Here is a 16,386-nt window from a genome sequence, read left to right as displayed (position 1 = left end):
AATCATTGTTTATTATTATTATTATTATTATTATTATTATTATTATTATTATTATTATTATTATTATTATTATTATTATTATTATTATTATTATTATTATTATTATTATTATTATTATTCCCATTACTTGCTACTTATTGTATATATAGAGAGAAATAGATGCAAAGGAAGACGCAGGGAGGTTAACCTGGTAGTAATAACCGGTTTGCTACCCTGCACAGGGGTGGGGAAATAAGGATCCGAAAGAGGAGAGAGAGGGGGGGATAGAATGAAAATAAAACAAAAAAATGCAGAAATGCACACGTACGCAGGACATTCCTATCAGAGGCGTTCTGATAGACCGGTTGAACGCAGAAAGCGCAGTAGCGCCTGCAAAGCCTTCTTATTTAACGTTAAGTCCTCTCGGTGACGCGGGATTCTTTCTTCCGAAAGAGTTCGGCCGTCCAATTTATCAAGCGCGTAGCAAAGCGACTGCCTCTGCGAACAGTTTTGTGGACAGTCACACAGAATATGCTGAATCGTTTCATCACTTGCGCAGTGGTCACAAGCTGCGGTTTCGGCCATTCCTATGCGGAACGCGTACGCATCGGTAAATACGACCCCCAACCATAACCTGCACAGAAGGGTAGTGTCACCTCGGCGAGGTCCTTGAGGAATTCGAAGGCTGAGAGTTGGGTCTATGGAATATAGTCGTGCGTGTTCGAAGTGTGGCTCGTTCCAATGCGACGTGGTGCGTTGGCGAGCAAGCACACGGAGCTTTCTTGCAGCGTAAGTTCTGAAGAGCGGTATTGAGTGATTGTTTCCAGTATGGCCGGTTCATTGCCGATAATCCCGCAGTGACTTGGAAGCCATTGAAAACGTTATTTCATGCCCTTTCTCAGTTAAATGGTGCGTCTGTTCTGCAATCTCACATACAAGTTGTTGGTGTGGGCCGCGTCGTAAAGGTGACAGAAGAGACTTCAGTGCCGCCTTGGAGTCACTGAACATAGTTAATTTTTGTGCCCGTTCATCACTAATGGAATGTAGTGCGACACGAAGCGCCGAGAGCTCTGCTGCCGTCGGTATCGTAAGCTGGCAGATGATATCTGCATTTGGACGTCCGCCGTAACACGCCTACAGTTGCGAGCGAGAATTCAAAGAGCGGCCACTCAAACTGCCCATTACCTCCGTAACAGAGGCTTGGAAGTTTCTTCCGAGAAGTGCGCCCTCGTTGCCTTTACACGCAAGCCTATGAATAACTACAGTGTAATAATCAATGGTCAATCTATACCATATATATTCTATCACACAAGTTTCTGGGTGTCATAGTTGACTGCAGAGACATATCATGGAGCCATCACGTGTCGTACCTAAAAAAAGCGGTCGATCGGTATCTTATGACGACTAAAACTGCGCTAAAAACACAAAGACAAAGACGAGGAAAACAGGACTCTGTCTTTGTGTTTTTAGCGCACTTTTAGTCGTCATAATGAATCTTAACCAACTAGCCCGACTTGGTGCTCTACGATCGGTATCTCTTATCTGTTAAAGTTTTTCGCAAGGAAGACTTGGAGAATGTCCCCGAGTGCCATGCTACAGCTGTACAGGGTACTTTTTCTCGTCTTCCTGCGGTACAGCTGGCCTGGATTAACCAACGCAAGCAAAACAAGCCAACGAAAGTTACAGAGTGTTCAGGCCCAGGCACTCCGGATTTGCCTAGGCTTGCCTCTTAGTTCATCGACGGTGGCTTCTATAGCGATCGTCAGAGACCATCTCATCAAGACGCACATTGACGTTGAAACACTCAGAACACATATAAAGCATCTGGGTCGGACTCCCCGCCACCACCTAGCCTCTTTACCAGCAGACAGACCAGGCACACCTTTTTGCCAAATGGTAACTGCGTATCGTGAGTTTTTACCAACATGCTTCATGGCCGCCGCGAGACCTTCGATTCCTGCATGGTGCCTGACTCAGCCCAACATCAGGCTAACAATACCTGGCATCCGGAAAAAAAGCGGATATGTCGTCACCTGCCCTTAAACAGCCCGCTTTACTCCTGCTATATGAGAAGTACCAAGGCTATGTACACGTACACACCGACGGCTCCGTTTTGCCAAACAGCTGAACTGCAGCTGTTGTGATACCGATCAAAGCCACAACAATCAAATACTGATTGTATAATGTTCTATTTGGATCACGATGCCGATATTTTATGAGCATGTATTTAAAATATCGCCATTTTTTGTTTCTTGCAAGTTATCTTCCTGTTTTAATGTTTATTTACAAGACCTTGGGTAGCGTGTTTTTTTTTAAAAAAAAGCTCAATGATCCAGTAACACGCCTAACAGGCTATATCACTTTGTTTTGCCCATGCATCTGGTATGCACTCAGCTGAGCGTGGCAGTATTGAAAATAAAATAAATAAATACTCACATGCTTTTACAAAGGAACGTTAAGGTTACTTTTAAGCGGCAAAAAATAACCACATTTAGTTCAACTGAGGTAACCTCATATACAGCTGTAACTACAGCCTTCGAGACATTTTGTGACTGTAGGTTGAAATACAATAGTAAGTATAGTATTCAGTGAGGTATTTTGTCACCAGCCTTGAAATAAAATTGAAGCATAAAAATGAAACAATGTTTTATGAATTTACGTTATCCTAAATACTACGGCGATGATAGCAGATTGATGACATTTTTACGTCGGTAACACTGAAGTTTTAAGGAAAACCACCTTCATTCAATAATCACACAGCGGCGACAGTCTCATGAAAGCTTGGTCGGCATGTATCTGGCTAATTTTATAATAAAAATAACAAAATTTACACCTCGCTTTTCTAACGCTTCGTTCTCTCGCGGTTCTGCGTCGTTGCTTATTAATCGTAAAATATTAAGAAAATATCCAGTATTTCGAATACTCACAATTCGACGCGATTACTGAATCGAATGGAACGCTATTCGATGCATCGTTCGAAATTTTCGAATGTTCGCACACCCCTGGTCATGACAGAGTTTGCTGACGACATTCTTCTCTTCAGCGGAAATCTACCAAAAGGTCACTAATGCGCAGTGTTGTATGCGTTACCGGAAAAAAGTAACTAAATACGTTACTCGTTACGCTATAAAAAAAGGAACGCGTTACCGGTAAAGCCATTACTTGTAACGTGTTACCGCCAACACTGCTAATGCGATGCGCTTCGCACACCCTTTGTAAGCGCAAAGTTTGCTCAGAACCCACACAATCGAGCACCTTAGTCACAGTGAGCGTGCAAATAACTTGCTGTAATGATCTTGCCAAACTTTAGACGTTCGTCTGTGGCGAGTGTTAATGGCTGATGAAGCTCACGACAGCTCAATTTTTCGATTCATGCGCGCCATTGTCAGAAATAGCAAGAGCACGCTCGTGATGCACGTGGAGGAAGCGATTGCTTCCCAATGAATGAGGCCGGGCGCCATTCGTTTAATCGTCACGAGAGAGCTTACGCACACATAATCGTAATCGCTGCTCTTACGGTTATGGCTCGTGCATCCATTTAAGGGGAAATGGGAGATTATGGATGACGCTGGTGAAGCCAGACCGAGAATTGTCGGTCCGGAGAATATTCGGCATTTATTTGACCAGGTAAGTTGTGATGTAATCTTCAAAACAAATATAAAAAGAGATATAGCGAACAATGTGATTAAAAAGGCGGGGATGTTAATTGAAGGCTTGCGGTCCTGCACTGGGGAATGGTAAGGAAAGATAGAAGGGTAAGATAGGAAGAAGTTGCAGAGGGCCCATAGCACATTGTTATGAGACCAGAACACGAAAGCGTTTCATTTAGATAGGTTGTCGTTAGGCATGAATGCTGCAAAGTGGTGTTACCGAGCTGTGTTATAAACGATGAGGCACTGCGAGAAGCCGGACTGCGTTAAAGAATGTTCAGTTCGTTGAGCGTAAATCATTTGCTATAGCTGCGTGTGAACTGCCCGGATCCCTGCGGGAATACGCGCCACACCCTCACTACCTGTCCGTGAACGCCTTTCTGCACGTACCACAGCTTTCCAACCGCTTCAATGACGAGTCCATGGAGCACGTCAATGTTACGCAGAAACATGTTCAGATATCCAATACATATCGTTGGTTTGCCTACATTGCCGAAGCCACAGCCACGCGGATCAGCGACGGTTGGTGTAAACCAGAACACCAAGGAAGGCATGGACGCAACTGACGCAGCTTGGCCTACATTGCCGAACTCGCAGCGACATGCAAATTCACAGTCCACATCGGCAACAGTGAACACTGAATCTCCGACTAACAGTTGCCTGAAGAGGACAGACCAATCATCATAGTCCTTCAGTCACTGTGAGACACACTTCGCGTGTTCGTGGGCAAGCTGAAATCGCCATACGCTAAGTCCGTACAACAGGTACTCGATGTTCTATGTCCAGTAATTGTGAGCCTTCAGTAGGCACCATGATATGACTGTCTACAGTGGAACGTGATATGCCTTAGATCATGAGTCCAGTACTACGGAACGCTGCAGTGTTGCTTAACCTCACGCGTCTTTTTCGTATGCTCACGACCCCTATCTCAAACCGGACGCGCGTCTGGTTTACCTTCCTGCCTCCCCTTCCTTTTCCTCCTTCTCCTCTCCGTGGCTGCCTGCCTTCTCCAGCTCTTCTCGAAACTGGTGACTTGGGAGTAGAGAGCAAACATTTTAATTCACGCTGGTCCCCTTATTCCTCCTCGTCAAGGGATCGCTTCGTCGACGAGCCTTCTGCCCACGTCGACATCAGACTCATCGTAGCTATGAATGCTACTGCGACACCACCTTAACAAAAGTTAACGGGCAACTAATACGACAGACCGTAGCGGTCTCTTGTCCCCCTCACGGTCCTCACCTAATCCGCAGCTGCAAGTTGCTGCGGGCGTATGCGTCGATCAGTTTCGGTGGGATAGGTCACGTGTTTTCCGGACACGGGTTTGGTGGAAGCCCGGCGAGCACGCGTTTTTGCCACCTTAGCCGAGTAACGTTTTTGCGTTAAAAATAAGGAGGGAGTTGCTCGAAATAGACACACACACAGAAACACACACACACTCACGCACGCAGACGCACACCCACACGCAAGCACACACGCGCGCGCACAGACGCTGGAGTGTCATAGTCGTCCCACGAGGTTACTTTATCTCACAAGATTCGCTTGTTCGCTGGATCAACGAGGCTATCTTATGATTAGCCTTCGCTTTTTGATGTGAGGACTGTACCTTCCGACACTACAAGTTTGCAGCAGAAACCTTCTGGCTTAGGCAGAAGCCTTGTAGGTGTTTTGGTTCTCTGTGTCAGGCTTTGTCGCAGTAAATTACTGGTATGCGGTGAAACAAACTGTAGTGTGGGGGACCACGTGCGTTTTGCAGTGAAGCAGATAGAGGTGGCAGATGGACATACTTTAATAGGCATTACATGATTATGCACGCGCGTACGCGCTGTATGAGGTCTTATTAGTAGCACGTATGTGCCTAATAAGATTACAGGCAGACCTTCCGAGATGTTTCTCATGGTACCTTTAGGGCAATGTTTTGCCTCTGTACGATATATATCAACCCATAACGAAGCACAGGGCACCTGGTTTTCCTATACAGGCGCCAACGCAGCTACCGCGGTCAAATTTCGAGCAACACATCGTCTATTAAGTGTACTGGTAGGCCTTAAGGGCTCTTTATGGTGTGTCTGGGATGGCGTAATGTCTTTGTTTAGCCCACATAGCGCGTCCTTTATACGAGGCCGTAAGAAAGCCTATTCTAGCGGACACAGTGAGCGTGTAATTAAGCAACGCGTACGCGAGGCTTCATTGCCATCTCAAATAGAGGGCACTCAAATGGAAAGACACAAGGGTTAAAATTACCAAAACCGCGTCACAAACAGAGTATCAGAGCTTCCAGTACAGCCCCTAAAGGTCTCGGCGTGACCTCGTAGTGTGGCCGAAGAAGACGCGTACAAAAGCATATTATGGAAGAACGCAAAGGTACTTTCGTTGCGGTCTCATACACCGGGCACGTGCAATGAAGGCAATAGAAGCACTTAGGTCGTCATAATCTGCTGAGAAATAGCGCCGAATGCCTGCCAGACGGGGATCTGCTGTTACTACAGAGCGTGCCGCGTCCGCACATGCATATTTCAGGAAGACGTAGTAGGCTTCACGTCATAAAGGTAGCGCTAAAACGAGTGAAATGCTAAACGATAACGGACTGAACACAGCAAGAGCGATTCCTATCGAATGAAGTTTTACTTCCGAAAGGTGTGTATATAGTGAAAAAAAAATAGAATTTGTGGTGTTCTTTTGTTTCCCTCATGTTATATTCTCTTCCTTTGTCTTTATCTCCTTGATAGCGCTATATTTTTGCATAAATCAATGCCAACTCGCGCTCATTTTAGCCTTCCTATTAATTTACCTGGTAAGGCACGTCACAGTGCCAGTATTCTCTTTTTGATGTGTGTTACTGCTTCAAATATATGCTTCACCGCAAAACATTGTAGGCTTCACTGCATCGTAACAGTGCACTGCACACAAGCGCTTAACTTCAACTAAACGTTTATTGCAAGACGTCAGAATATATAGGGTGAGGGGGGGGGGGGGGGGGAGAGAAGAAAAGACAGAGGAACGAAGAACTACCCACCAAAAGCCCACATGTCGTGCCACAGAATACTCATCCATTATTATCAACCAAGTAGCGATAGAGTCAGTATTTGATATTAAGCCAAAAGTATCACTCAGGTCTGTTCGAACAGCTGCAAAAAACTTGTGCAACAGCCTTCAGTTACCTTATTTGGCCAAACAAATATTGAAAACTGATAAATTGGGCTTAGGTATGGATTTTAGTTGCAAGACGCACAAGGATGGCATGCCGTTTCGAGTGATTATTTCGTAAAAGGGTTCTTGGTAGAAAAGTGTGGCCCTTTTTCGATAAGAAAAGCTAAATTCTCTGCAAATTAATGACCCGTTTCACAAAAAGAATTCTGAGCAGATTGATACTTTTTTAGTATCTAATGCCAATGTAGCGGTTGAAGCGTCGTCCATCGATGTGAAAGATTTGTACTATTCTTTACCTCATGATATGTTTCTTGAGTTTGTCGAACAGCGTATACTTGAACGTGGTGCAGTGACCTTTCACAACACTTGTGGTATGTCAGTGCGAGGTTTTTTGGATCTATGGGCTTTATGCTTAGAGTCTACACTTGTTAATTGGAATGCAAGCATCTACATACAAAAACAGGGTATTTGTATTGGTTCGGCTATTTCACCCGTACTTAGTGATATTTTCATGGCCCACATGGATCGAAAGATTGATCAGAAGCTGTTAGGAACTAAAGTTGTGAAAATCTTCAAGTTTGTGGATGATAACTTGATAATTTTGAAATGTGATGCAAATGAGTTTCACAGTTGTGCTGATGTGACCCTTGAAATGTTTTAGACGGTTTGCCAGCCTTTAAAACTTACACATGAAATGCCATGTGGTAACACTCTCAGGTTCCTTGATCGTTCATTAAAATTTCAGGGTGGCCATGTGTGTTGGCTTTATGAGCCCAGGAGCAGAAAGCCATTGTTGCCTTTCTCGCCTGCACATAATAAGGTAGTCAAAAGGTCTGTTGCACGTATGTGCCTTTTTAATTCCCTTAAGAAATCGCGTTTTCACCTCATGCAGAAGAGCTTCGAGTTTCACGGCTGCAGGCAGCAGGTTACCCGATAAGACTGGTTATGGCTGTCGCGGAATCACTCTATAGGGACCTAGAGAAACAAAATCGGCCGCGTGACGACGCTTCTCTGCAGCAGCGTAAGACGACTGTTGTTCCCTATATCCATGGTGTGGCACACAATCTTAAAAAGATTGGAAATAAGGTTGGTGTAAAAATGGTCATGTCTGCTCCAGAGGAACTATCGAAAATATGTAGCGAAACCTGTCCCGCGCTGAAAGAAAAGAAGGGTTGCAAGATTAAGCATCGTATGACTATGTTGGTTGTCCAAAGTCCGTTGTGTATATAGTACCCTTGTATTGGGGTCGCGTATAAGTCGGACAGACTGAAAGATGTATTAATGAGAGGGTAAAAGAACATCACAATAAAATGCAAAAAGCTATAGATGGGCACTTGGCTATTCACTGTAAAGAGTGTGGGTGCGTGCCGTATTTTGACAACACATGTGTTTTATATCGTGACAGGGATTTGTTAACCCGTTTGATTGTTGAAGCAGTTGAAATGACACGTGATGACTTTGAGTGTGTAAGCGCAGCATGTATCTCGCTCACGCGGAAAGAACTTTGTTTTTTGGATGGTGTGGTTGATAACAATGGATGAGCACTGTATGGCACGACATTTGGGCTTTTGGTGGGTTGTTCTTCATTCCTCTGTCTTTTTCTTTTCTCCCCCCCCCCCCCCCCCCCTATATATTCTGCGTTTTGCAATAAACGTTTAGTTGAAGTTAAGCGCTTGTGTCTTTCGTGTCCTCTTGTAAAAGTTGTGCGCTTCCTACCAAGATGGATCCATACCAACTTGTCCGATATAATTGTTTATTAATAAATTGACCGTCTTTTAGCACGCATGCCCTATGATGATGTGCAAGGTGATGGCATTTGCAAAACAAAAGACCTCCATGTTGATAGCACCAATTAAAAATACCGCATGGTTGCTTCTCGAAGCGACAACAAATTTAAACATAAAGTGAGCTGTATTACAAAGTGCCGTTCTAGAACATAAAAAAAACCCTCTTATCATGAGATAATGCTTGATAAACCTGGAGAGTCGCAGAGAAAAAAAAATACGAGGTTGGTGACGAAGTTCCCGTAGCAGCCTACTATGACGTAGTCATGTCAATTATAGCCTCGTCAACTCTGGCTCATATATAATTATTTATGGCTAAAGGGGAACTGCAGTGTGTTCTGAAGGAGCCAATCCCTGAATTCAGCAAATGTCGATAAATTCACCGCGCCTGAACGCCCCAAAGGCAAGAACACAAGCCTAAATCCATGACGTCACAATGACGTACCAACACTGCTGTTGCTACGTGCTTCAAACCAACGAAAACCTAAGTTTAACCTTGATATTATTATATACTTAACACCACTTACCGTGAAACTACCTAAGACACACTAATCCAGAAGACTGCTCTATCATTATAAAACTAGCGTTGTTCCGTTTTGAGTCCTTTTAGCTCTAATTCATCCATTTAGAAAAAAGCAGGCGATTCCTTGAAATTCATGTATTTATGCTGTCAATCGTGTACACCTTTTATGCCGCTGTATTTTGTTTAGAAAATTGATGCATATTGTGACATATAGGATAGCTATATAAACACCAGTTGTTAGTTAGGCGAAATGTAAAATAGTCACGCGCCTTAGTATAGTACAAAGCCACAAAGGGTTAACTCATGATACAATCTGGGGTTGCCCCTTTCCTGGGTGTGTCGCCTGATCATCTAACTAAACAGGCGGTTACAAAATCGTACAGTGAGAACTTAATGCGCAACATCATTCACAAAGGCACTGTTTATGACCCATTTCTTTCGCGGAAATCTGCAGATTGTAATTACCTTCATGATAGAAAAATTAATTATCCACTTGTATTTGCAAGATCTTAACCCTTCTGCACTGATTTTATTGAATCGTATGTCGACTACAATTTAGAACGCTATATTGATTCCATGTTAAGAAAACAATAAAGATGTTGGAAGCAGTCTCCTTTTCCGGCTGATGCTCGACTTACCTCAAACACTCGCTGGTGTGACAATCACTGGAAAGCTTGAGTGCAATACGTAACAGAAGGATAAAGCAAAATAGAAGATAGAGAAAAAGAAAAACGAAGGGTAAGGTCAGAGACGTTAACCAAGCATGGGCTTAGTTGGTCACCTTACGCTTACGTGTAGTGGGGGAACGGAGGATAATAGATAATATAAAGAATAAAGAAGAAGAGTAATGAATATAATACATCAATACTTAGTGTGAACACAACACGAACATGCGCTGGCAGTTCACAAACGCTCGAGAAGTCCGGTCGATATCACAATTTCGTGGTTTTGCGCATGTACGAAACCGTGGGCCAAGGTCCTGGGATCTTGTTTTCTGAAAGTAGTCTCGGATCAAGACGATAAAATTTATACTTCAAACCTATCACGTCCAACTCTGGAGAGCTTGGACAGCAACAGTGGGAGCGGTCAATGAAGCACGAAGCTTTTGCACCACGTTCACCGCCACGTCGCATAGGATCGCGCAGCTGAACGTAACTGCGCGACTTCAGGCGAAGCCTCTTCCGTGTTCTTAGAGCACACCCTCCTCACTAATTAAGTGAGACTGTCCTCTGAACACGTGAGACCAATGTTGGACACGCCCACGCATCCATTTTAACCGCAAATGCATCTGGTGAATTGTATCAGGACGTATCACACTGTACCAAACTTACTGTGCGGCAGTTCTGCCGATTGAATCGACAATACATAGCGCCGGCTGTGTACGTAATACTTCGTATATAGAAAACACGGAGCAAAGGACCTTGATATGGGGCGCTGTCACTAACGTCCGCGTGGATCACTCTGCCCGATTTTTATAAGTATACAGGTAAATCTGACATCTGTACTCTTCATGGGATATGTATATTACGTTTCAAATGTACCGATGCTATATGTAGACATCATTTTCTCATCACGCTTCGGACGGCAATTGGTCGGTTGTGGTTTGAACGTTGTTCTTTAGTAAAACGGATAAAAAGTCCCCCCAGCCCGCCCCCATTTGCTTTAGATACAACGAAGAACATTTCAAGGATGTTAATGCACAGCGAATTTCATTTGCTGATATTACTGAACCTCTTTTCAGAATTTAACAATGTACAAAATAAGATAGAGATTTCCCTAGATATTTGTAACACGCACTTGCCTTAGCCTTGAAGCTATGATTCCGTCAGTGGTCTTGCATGGAAGTAGCATTATGACATTAAAAAATACACGTTTGAAATTTACAAGCTATACAGCATACAGTAGTAAAACGGAATCGAGAATGTCATTTGGTTAATGTGCCTAATCATGTGTTATAAGAGAAGTAAGGTTTTACCAATGTCGCATTGCGGCCTTCAAGCGAGTGGAATTCTGGTAAGCGCTATTGAGGACAGCATAACCTGCCCATTAATTATTTTAATGTTCTTGAAACCCCATTTAACCACCTCAACTCCATCTCTTGTTCTGACTGCACCAAGCTTGTTGTTTCGCTACGAAGAACTGTTTTCGGGTTGGGCCCTTTTCAAGCTCCGTCGCCACTCCTTACTGTGTGTACTGCTTGATGACTGATGTATATGTTGGTGTTGCCGATATTACTATGTTAGTGAACGAGCACATTTTTTATAGTGAATCTTCTGCAACACCTTAAGGACATTTCAAACATGTTTAGGAAATAAATAAAAGTAACAAATGTGACTGAGCTGTCGGCGTTATTGACCAGCATTGGGTCTTGCAAAGGGAAACAGTTCAGTTGGTGAGGAATTCCATCAGTAATAAAAGCATTCTATTACAATTACTTTCCTTTTCAAATAATAGCCACTGATCTGTGTAGCATTCCATTAACTTCAGAATTACCTGCTGCAGCCACGCAATGATGTTGACAATTGACTTCGAATATGTAATAGAATCTGATTATGACACAAAGTTGACGCCAGATAAAAAAAAAGCAAGGGTTCAGTGATCAGTATTCCCTAGTAGCACCAAAGGTTGACGCAACGTTGGCGCCACATTGGAAAGTTGCTTCAATGTTGTGGTAACATTGCGTGCTACTAAGGGTTAAGGCGTGTTACTGTTTGTTTTATATTATAAGCCAAATGAGAAAACTGGTAAACTAGAAAGCATGCTTCTGTAGCAAGGATTGTAGAGGTACTCAGCTTTTTTTATTTTAGCACACCCCTGAATCAACCATCAACAACTTAATGAATAACAAGGAAACAACAACAATATGCGCATTTCCGGTCGGTATCACAGATATCAAAATATGACACCCTGTAATGCACATGATAGTTTCTGTCAGCATTATTTCATTGATCACATTTCCATCAATTAGCAAAACTACAACCGCCGGGCTTCGTCACGATAGAGAGGCCAGGCTAGAAGAGTCTCCTGAAATGTCTCCTCAATATCACTGAAATTATAAAATGTTTGTTGATAGTGCAGGAGTAATAAGGTATGCATATGAGTCTTTTTGTTCAAATCACACGAGCAATAGTTCAGAACATCCAGGATAAGAATGTGTTTTTAAAACTCATCAATTAATCCCAGTCCTACTGAAGATCTGATGTGTTCACAAGACGAATATGACCAAACAATACTTAAAAAAAAGAAAAACATTTGAGGCACTAACAACGCGATAGACAGCTAGATATACCTTCAACTGTGAATTTGACAGAAAAGTTCAGACACATTGGACCCTTGAATAGTTCTAGAAGTCATAACTTAGCGAACTGTTTGCTCCGGTCCGTTTCAGTATCTATATGGCATTCACCACAATTACGACGACAATGACACGTTGTTTAACGCTTCTTTCGTGTTCCTGACATGTTGCACATTGTGTGCGGATGGCCAGAGAGCTGACTAGAGGCACGGTCGAGCAGTCGTTCACTTCGGCGACGCCGGCGACTCTTCCCTGAGGCATGTTTCCCCGTGGTTCTCAGCTGCAGTCTTCAGCTGCGTGTGGCTCGAGTTGGGCTCGGAGATGTACTCCAGTTTCAGCGTCAGCTTGAACTTTCGGAACTCCGCAGCGAACGACAGGGTGAACGCTATGAACGTCAAGACGACCACCCACTCCGAAATCGTGCTGACTAGAATGCCTTCAGGATACTGAAATGAAAACATTGCGAATGGTATCAAATTCCGGTAACACCACGACAAGTGCAGATGTTTGCATAATGGCAGGATTGCCTTCTCGAAGACAAGGTCAATGCGAGGTACACAGAACAACACGCTGCGGTTGCTACTTTGACTGCTCTATGATAGCCTCATGTATATATATATATATATATATATATATATATATATATATATATATATATATATATATATATATCTTGTAACGTACAAGAGCAACTCAAGCGAACACGACCCAACGCAATTCCCTCTTTGTCCTTCTCTTTCACCAGACACTCCTTCATGCGCCAGTCACTGCGTTGGTATGATCCACTACATTGTATATAACACACACACACACACACACATATATATATATATATATATATACACACTCTACATACAAATTCATTCAAGCACGTGTTGCCGACCACAGGGAATCAAAAACAGAATTGGTTTTCTTGTCGTTTCTTTTTGGATGAGAATTCACTATATAATATTCATCTATGTCAGGCGTTATCAGTACTTTCCTTTTTTGTTTAGATAGCGTTTTGTATTGCTTCACCTAATTTTTTGTTCACGCATTTACGTTGTAACCGACTGTGTGACCAATCCCCCGTGTGGGTAGGAGGTAGTTTCTCTGGACAACAACCACAGCAACGACGGTCGACGTAAAGCAATCAAGGGAGAAAGACAGATACACATTTTAACTGCGTGTTAGATTTGGTTGCTCCTCCGGTTAGTTCCTCAAGGTGCCAGTCAATCAGCAACTTAAATAATTTATCAATTGCGGCAGAACGAGATGCACCACATTAGAACCTTCGGTAACGCTCTTTTCCGGAGATATACAAAAAAAAATGAAATGAAATAGTGTTTTCCTAATTGAACTCGCTATTTCTTCGCAATGTCTTTTTTGGGATCAGTTCAATCTGGCTATTTCCAGTGAACTAAGCAGTCCATTACGAGCGCGTGTTTGTGACGCCTCTTACTTCCCCCGTATAACACGCCCCTGTCGGTTGTGCATAAAGATGAATCCAATCGTGCTGGCAAAAGTGTTCTTAGCAAACAGAGAGAGAAATTATTTAATGAAATGCTGGAGATAGAACGTATTACATATAGTTGGCACGTAAACAAATTAGGCTAGCCATTCAAACTTATTTCTCGCATGACAGTGAGTATAGAAGTAAGACGTATTGGTCATCAGAAGAATTCAGAGTATGCAAAATACAAACTTTTACTGCTTAGTGTAGCCAAGTGTTTCCGTCATAAAAGCGACCCACGTTTGAACGCCATTTAGCTAATCATGTAGTGTGTGCGGGAATATAATACAATATTGTGTACTACAATTCAAACAATGTAAATTTCAATAAATTAATGGAATAATGATTAACGAGGTTTGACAACCTTATGGTACATCCTGGTTATAAGAGTTCTAAAAAGTTCAAGTTTAAAAAGGGCGCCTTCAGCATTTGAACGTGTACAGAGTGAGGAAGGTTGCGCCACCGCGGGAGCGAACGTCAAACGAAGTCGCGTAGCGGACGCCTCCGAGACTCAACAACGCGCTGGGGTTTCCCGCGGAGGCCGTTAGGGGACGTGAGTTCCGCCAACGTTCGTCTATAAACGCTTTCAGCGGAGCGGCACAGCTCTCGGAGGCCTTGCGAAAAGGCGGGGATAAGGTGTACGGGTGCTGCTGCCGACCGCGAACATTCAATTTGCCGTCTTCTATCGAGTCAACAAAACTTACCCCATCCGTGACCACCCTTTGGGCGCAAAAGTACCGCGGCCCGTATGGTACATCGTGCCCATTTTGCGACGCTCCAATCAGCGACGTAACTGTCACACACCTATTGTGGACATGCACGGGTCTACAATTAAGCCGTCGTCGTCACCTACGTGCAACAGGCCTCAGGCCTGGCCGACCACCCGACCTTGACCGCTGGATTAGTGGACCTCACCACCGCTCGTTACTGGACTTCATACACGAAGCAAATTTATATGTGTATTTCTGAATAAATATTATGCCTAAGGGCAGACTTTCGAAAAAAAAAAGTCACTGTACTGGATCCCGCGAGGCGGACGGTTGAATGGAATTATGTAACGTGAAAATGTTAGCGTAATACATTTGCGATTTTTTTTTAAAGTTGACATTACCGAAGGAGTTGTAGCGCAAATACAAAGATGGCTATACTGCTTGTTTGCTCTTGAATGGGCGGGACATACACGACATACAAATTTCCATATCAGGTACAAGTAAAAAATAACGTCACGACGCTTTGAAAAACGTGGTATACGCAACATACAGCCACATAATCACTCACATCCAAGTTAAAATAACAGCCCACCTTTCTTAAATAACTCCAAAAAATGCGAACAATTTTTGTCTATGAAAACTTCCTTGATGCAAGAGAAACTGCCCTTTCTCTGGCAGTACAATATACCTAAGCAAATGAATTAACTAGACCGTTTCCTGTGTTGGGTCATATAATATATGCCCAGCTTTACAAACCCCGCTTTAGTCCACACTTATTCCATTGCGCCCTGAATTAACGCATACAGCGTATATCGGCAGTCGATTACAATCACACACAGAATGTTCTCAATTTTATGAGGGCGTTATGCATCTATTATTGATGCTAAGTATGATACGACATAGAATTATTCATGCTCAGTGTAATATTGTGAAGTAGAATGCTTCATGTCTAGTCGTCTGATTTTATGCTGGCTGAATGCGCATAGTCGGTAGTTTTCTTTGAATTGAAACAGGGACTAACCCCCTAGATAATTGACTTGAGAGCTGCTTTTTCCATTACACAGTTATAGGTTCCTCGCCACTATTTCAGATAAATTCTCGTTCGTCAGGGGCTCACTTGTGGTCACTAAATGATATGAAACAAACACAGAAATGCTATATTTTTTCTTGGCTATGCTAGGGCGCGTACCGAGGGACCAAAATAAAGTTTATTAATCCATCCATGCATTATATTGCCGGCCAATGACAAAGTGATATGCTAATTGATGGCGCCATCTCAGCAACATCCTTTACATGCACAAAGCGACGTCCGTCAGTGAAATGGAGTGCGCCGTGATACCATTTCATTTATAATTTACAACAGCTCTCTTTTTCTCTTGCTGCCTCAATCGTTTGTAGTAACTGTATACATACTACTGGTATTTGGGTCATTCCACGCCAACTGTCCCAGCGAGGCGCTCGACAAAAATCAACTTCTCTAAAAAATCTGAAAAAAATTATGCACATATAGACATTAGTAATACAGTATTTTCCCAAAATAATTTGAGCGGCAAAAAAATTTTGGGCTTGTGAGCGCTATTTGAATTTCATGAAATCCTGGAAAACGAGGTACGAAAAAAAATTCGCTATAAATAGACCGTCCCGGGCATTCTTTCAACACTTGCTTTCTTGCGTTTTTCGAGCATCGTGATTTCATTTTAGGGCAGTTCCTTATAGGAGCTTTATATTTTTTACTCCTTAGCGCGTAGGTAAAATTGAGTAAATTGTCGTGTTTTCTAGAATTTTTTTGCCAAAGACAATTACTGA

The 16,386-nt window shown here is 43.0% G+C and overlaps 1 protein-coding gene across 1 annotated transcript in view; it reads right to left on the bottom strand.

The window, feature by feature from the left end:
• Positions 1 to 11,859: 11,859 nt before the first annotated feature.
• LOC119383631 (DNA damage-regulated autophagy modulator protein 1) overlaps positions 11,860 to 16,386 on the bottom strand; it is a 57,424-nt gene continuing 52,897 nt past the window's right edge. Inside the window, exon 7 of the mRNA XM_037651894.2 lies at positions 11,860 to 12,824. Within this exon, the coding sequence (XP_037507822.1) occupies positions 12,603 to 12,824 (222 nt within the window). The 3' untranslated portion in view covers positions 11,860 to 12,602. The remainder of the gene's footprint in view (positions 12,825 to 16,386) is intronic.

Source organism: Rhipicephalus sanguineus, chromosome 2 (genome assembly GCF_013339695.2).
Source record: "Rhipicephalus sanguineus isolate Rsan-2018 chromosome 2, BIME_Rsan_1.4, whole genome shotgun sequence".
Lineage (NCBI taxonomy): Eukaryota > Metazoa > Arthropoda > Arachnida > Ixodida > Ixodidae > Rhipicephalus > Rhipicephalus sanguineus.
This window is presented reverse-complemented; position numbering and strand designations above follow the sequence as displayed.